The 6,215-nt window shown below is 42.8% G+C and overlaps 1 protein-coding gene across 1 annotated transcript; it reads left to right on the forward strand.

The window, feature by feature from the left end:
• The first annotated feature begins 244 nt into the window (after positions 1-244).
• On the forward strand, positions 245-1,155 carry LOC117236640. The gene is made up of 3 exons (XM_033499769.1): positions 245-392; positions 467-1,019; positions 1,122-1,155. The coding sequence occupies exons 1-3, from the start codon at positions 245-247 to the stop codon at positions 1,153-1,155; spliced, it is 735 nt and encodes a 244-aa protein (XP_033355660.1).
• The last annotated feature ends 5,060 nt before the right edge of the window (positions 1,156-6,215 follow it).

The following is a 6,215-nucleotide window of genomic DNA, read 5'->3' on the forward strand; positions in this document are numbered from 1 at the left end:
AAAAAGACAACAGAATGCGGCAACGGCCAGAGAGTTAGTCGAAAAGCAGAGTGCGAGTCGAGAAGCAGAGTGCGAGCTGAGCGGAGACAGAGGTTGCGAGTGGCGTTGCCGAGAGAGTGTGGATTGCGCTGTTTTCTGTGCGTTTGGCGTGAATAGTTCAGGTTGAACAACAATCGTCTTTTTCTGACTGATTAACATCTCTATTGTCCACTCTTTGTAAACACATTATATCACGATATTACATATGTTTGAAACTATATATGAAGCATGTCCATCAGCACTATTGAATTCTCTAAATGATGATGCTACACCACTTTGCATTGCTGCTATGAAAGATGATAAAAATTTATTTTTCAGATTGATAGAATCAGGATTCAATGTTTCAATATATAGTAAGATATTACATTTTGTTTAAAATTGATACGATTACGATGCATGATTAATGCATGCATTAATTTTCAAATAGATGACTATACTTACAGTATGATGACGCTGTCAATAGTACTAGAAATAAAAAACTTGGCAAAATATTTTAACACAGAAGATTATTGGAATGGTAACTCAGATAATATTCTTATAGAAAATGAACCAGATAACAAGGACTGTTTAAGTCTTTCCAAACTTGTAAATGAAAATAATAGTAATAAGTCTCCTTTAAATGTTCATAGGATACCGATAGTTACATTTGATACTACAATGTGCAATAATGTCAACTGTAACAACAATGTCATAAAAGATCCAAATGAACTTTCAAAACCTTGTGCATTAAGTTTAGAGACAAATCATTCAGAAGGTGTTCGGAGTTGTTTAATTTCGCTCACCTTGACTTGCAATCTGAACGAACTATTACCTACTTCTCCAAATATATATGTTTCACAAAATAAACATAATGAGGGAATGAATTTGAATATAGAAGATGAAACAAAAGATAAACAATTATTTGTAAATGAAGATGAAGATGTAATAATGCTAACTTGTTCAAAAAGTAGTAAGAATGTAAGCGAACTACCTTTGCAGAGGTATGTTAGTTATTACTCTATATTATATAGAAAACAAATATGATATTTTATTGTAACTGTCTTTATTTTAATTCAACTATTTTATTTTAATTGTTTGCAAAGATTACAGTCCAAATACGATTATTGCAGAATTTGACAAGTAACCGTGGTAATTAGATACTCGAGGAGCTAATGACAATGATCCTAGATTCGATAACGAATCCGTGGTCAACGGGACAGCGAATTGACTTTCCGTCAAATTCTGAGTTGGTCTTTATATTAAAACGTGGAATAATCACTGCTCGTAGAACGTTACTTAAATCGTCGATGAGATCGTACGAGAGAGTGTCTCTCCGGCACGGTGACGCTGCAGAGGAAAAACTATAATGGGGTGTGTCTAAGGGCACGAGATCATCGGATTCGTCAAGGATAGCCTTCGTTCGGAAAAGTGAGAGAAATTGACGTTGCTGTTAATTGGTGAATTTCCATGTTAGTGGTTAGAAAAAGATGCTGACCCTCCTTGAGGGAAAGTTGCTAACGGGAAGCGTCGTTTGTTAAAAAAATAGATCTCCCCTATCTTCTCGTAGTTGGGCAAAGACTGTTTGTTTGTTTGGAGGACTTTAAATAACTAAATCTTAATATTTATAACGGCCCTCAGGCTAGCTGAACATGTACTGTGGAGATGCGTCGGCATCTGGTAACCATCATACCCGATAGGGTCTGCGTGTGGCGAGCCACGGGACAGAAACCGTTGAAATGTTTACTGTCGCGTGCCGCTACAACTATTTCTTTTAAGGAGAGCTATAGAATTACTCCATACCTCTGTTAGGTAAAAACGTTCGCCCCCTGGCCGCGGCTACGTTCGGCGACTGGTTGTCGCCTCGAGCCCAAGCCCATTATCACAAATCTCGAACAAATACAATCGGATTGAATGGCGACAATTGTTTAATTACGCCTATGGTAGAATCTAGATTACGGTGTTAAGGGGTTTTCCCGAAGTTACAGAGGGAAGGCTTCGATGTCCTTTCATCTCCGACATATATATGACGGGTTATCATTACAGTTAGGTGCGTATAATAGATCTGCCCGTGAATTGGCCATCGTTGTTATGTGCTATAGATGATATCTTACTGATACAAATGTAATTACTACAGAGTTTAACAAGTAATACCGGCGATGAGATAATCGAAATGTTGGTGACAATGAATTTAGATTCGATAACGAATCCACGGTCAACGGGATGAGGAATGCGATTTGATCCACGGTTCTGGTGTGACTCAACGTACTTGTCCACAGTACAAGTAGAACTTATCTGACTAAATCTCAGTCCAAGTGGAACTGCCCTTACCCCGCGCATTCTACATAGTTTTTGTATTTGTTCATTAATCATTGCAAAGCGATGCTAATTTAAGATCTATGTTAACACAACACATTCTAGATTCTAGACCATACAAATTTTCTTTTGAAATCTATGGGTGATTTGATCTAGACTAATAACTCATCATGGGACATCATAGGATATCGCAGGAATATCATGGGACATGATAGGGACATTATGGGACGTATGTGTTTTAGTTACTATAAAATAGATATACCTAGGCTATAACCTACAACTTATTACATAACCTTCGTAACCAGTTCGCTGTGGAGTGCCGAAGCGTGCAGACGTGTCTCTAGTGCCCAGCGTAGTTCGAAAACAACACGTGTCGCCCAACCGTCGAAAGAGAACACAGCTAAGTGTCCCTTACCCTTTAGGGAGAAGAACATCCCACGCACCTAACCCCAACCCGAATACTAGCCTCACAGCCTCACGACTAGTTGTTCATTCCGAATTAACTAGCTCGATGATGGCCCAGCAACCGCGACCAGGCTCTCCGGAGCAGACTCGCAGCTACCCCGTGGCAGAAGTGTAGCAGAGCTCTCCGCACTAACGACGCTAACACTACAAAGAAAAGGAAAATAGAAACAGCAACGCAAATAAACACACACAACAGGTTCGCCGTATTGGAATCCTCAAACGACGCCATGGAAATCGTAGAACCGCCACCAAACCAACATTCACAGAGAATCCCCCCTTCCCCACCAATATTTGTGGACGACGTCATCGACATACAGACAATGATCAAGTCCCTAGAGAGAGATATCTCCAAGGAGGATTATAACCTTAAGATAAGTAACAATAAAGTAAAAATACTACCGACGAACCCAGAAGCTTACAGAAAACTCACCAAGACACTCAGGACCCTGAACGCCAACTTCCACACCTACCAACTCAAACAGGAAAGGCCTCTCCGGGTGGTCCTACGAAACATCCACCACTTAGCAGACATAGACGAACTCAAATACGAACTCTCAAAACTCGGCCACGAAGTCATCAACGTAAGTAATATAAGGCATAGAGTCTCGAAAGACCCGTTATCCTTATTCTTCCTAGACATTAAACAAAAGCCGAACAATAAGGAAATCTACAACATCAGTCGCCTAATGAACGCGATAGTAAAGATCGAACCACCGCTCGTGAAAAAAGAAATAGTGCAATGCAATAGGTGCCAAAGGTACGGTCATACGCAGAAATACTGCAACCATACTTTCCGCTGCGTTAAATGCGCAGGCACTCACTCCACTGTCCAGTGCGCCAAATCACCGGAAACCCCAGCGAAATGCATCCACTGCCAAGGGGACCACCCTGCCAACTACAAAGGCTGCCCAGCATATAAAACACTATACACGAACAGGTAGCCTAAGCTCAGAGCGAAAGAGGTATCCAACCAAACACCCAGCCCGCCGAAATTCACGACTACCCCAACCCCCTCAACCAACCAAACACCCAGTCCTACCAAATTCATCTCCACCTCAACCTCCTATGCCCAAGCAGTACAAGGCATCCAAAATAACCCGAACAGCCAAAGAAACCTTCCCCAAAACAGTGTCCCCAACCCACCTAACACAGACAACTCCTCAAGGCTTGAAAAGCTAATAGAGAAACAATCGGAGCAAATAAATCACTTGCTATCGCTACTAACACTCATCGTGGAAAAATTAGCACGCCCCGACTCAAAATAAAACCAAGGCGCATAGCACTCTGGAACGCCAACGGTCTAGCGCAACACAAACTTGAACTAGAACTCTTCTTAAAACACCAGCAAATCGACGTAATGCTCGTATCGGAAACCCACTTCACCGACAAGAGCTACCTGAAAATAAATGGTTACAAATTCTACCATACCCAACACCCCAGCGGAAAGGCCCACGGTGGCACTGGAATAATAATAAAAGCAAGTATTAAGCACTACGAACTTCCATCATTCCAGAAAGACTACCTCCAAGCAACAAACGTAGCAATAGAAGACTGTCATGGCTCAATCACCACCTCAGCAGTATACTGCCCTCCCAGACACTCCATCGCCAAAGAAGACTTTGATAACTTCCTGGACACCCTGGGCAATAGATTCATAGTTGGAGGAGACTATAACGCCAAGCACATCCAATGGGGCAGCAGACTGGTTACAGCAAGAGGCAAAAACCTCTTAAACAGCATAATAAACAACAACCTCAACTACCTCACCACATACGAACCCACATACTGGCCCACTGACACCAACAAAATACCCGACCTTCTCGACTTCTTCATAACTAAAAATATCCCATCAAGACACGTCCAGATCAACTCCTCGGCTGATCTCTCCTCTGATCATTCTCCCGTGATAGCAACAGTCAGTTCAACAATCATCGAGAATACACCTAATGGCTCCATTCACAACCAACACACCAACTGGCAGCTCTTTAGAGAAGTCTTTACACACTCAACCTCAGCCTTAACTCCACTAAAAACAAAGGAAGAAATCGAAGCAGCCACGGAATACTTAAACACGAGCATAATAAACGCAATCCGCCTCTCCACACCGACAAAGCCATCTAACAGCAAACAAGAATATCCCCAATACATACTAAAAAAAAATAGCAGAAAAACGTAGACTAAGAAGAGTATGGCAGACCCATAGAACACCGGATGACAAACGCAAACTAAACAACGCAACTAGAAAGCTATCCAAAACCTTAAAAAATTATAAAAACGACTGTTTCCATAAATACCTCGCCAGCTTATCCCCCACAGCCGACTCCAACTACTCGTTATGGAAGGCCTCCAGGAAACTCACACGCCCCCCACAAATAATCCCACCTATCCGCCGTCCGCAAGGTGGATGGGCGCGAAGCCCTATAGAAAAAGCCGACCTGTTTGCTAAATACTTGTCAAAAGTATCCAAATCCCATTCCCCCAAAGCCGCCGCGGACGTTACTGAATACTTGCACACCCCCTTCCAAATGTCCCCTCCTATCGAACCCTTCACCTCTGCAGAGACTATAGAAACAATCAGTCGCCTAAACCCCAAGAGAGCAGCAGGACACGACCTAATAGGCAATAAAGCAATCAAGGAACTTCCCATAAAAGGGATAGCACTCATTGTTACGACCGTTCGCGGAGAGACGCGGTCGCGAGGAAAACGCGTCAGCGAGAGGCGTAACTTCTCGCTACGATTCGGTGAATCGACGCCGCGAAGTAGTCGTTCCCCTGCTTCGTTTAGGATAACTGAGGTGGTTGATTTGAATATGACACAGTAGTAAGTTATATTTCACCGTTTATTCCACAACTTATAACGAGGATAGTTACACTGGTGCGTATGTACGAGATGAGTGAGTAACTGAGTGATCTGCGGGTGTGTATACCCGCTCGAAGGATGTTGACCGTTCGAAGGATGCAAAAACAGTACTCTTGGGAGACGATGCTGTCTCGGAGGAGAGCTAAGGATGAGTGTGTCTAGCGCACGGGACCATCGGATTTGTTGGTGCCGATGTTATTTAGGAGAGTGAGGGAATAGGCTTCGTTTTTAATTGGTTAAACGAAGGGCCTTAACCGCCCTCGAGAGAAAGTGGTTAGTGGGAGGAAAGTTGCAGCGGACGTGACAAAAACTGACTTTCCCTTGTTAAGCCGTGGTAGACAATAGTCTCTAGAAATTCCTCCGAACCAGATGTTTGTTTCGTTTGAAGGACCTTTTCTAGGAAATCTATGTGATTTATGGAAGGTCCTTGAAATCATGGAAGATACGCTGCGAGTATCCGAAGACATCTGGTTGCCATATTGCCCGCGGTGTGTGGCCTCGGCTAGGTAGAATGTTACGCGACGTAACACTCATCACGTCGATTTTTAATGCTATCCTT

This window comes from Bombus vosnesenskii, unplaced genomic scaffold (genome assembly GCF_011952255.1).
Source record: "Bombus vosnesenskii isolate JDL3184/JDL3185 unplaced genomic scaffold, Bvos_JDL3184-5_v1.1 scf7180000013351, whole genome shotgun sequence".
In the NCBI taxonomy this organism is placed as follows: domain Eukaryota; kingdom Metazoa; phylum Arthropoda; class Insecta; order Hymenoptera; family Apidae; genus Bombus; species Bombus vosnesenskii.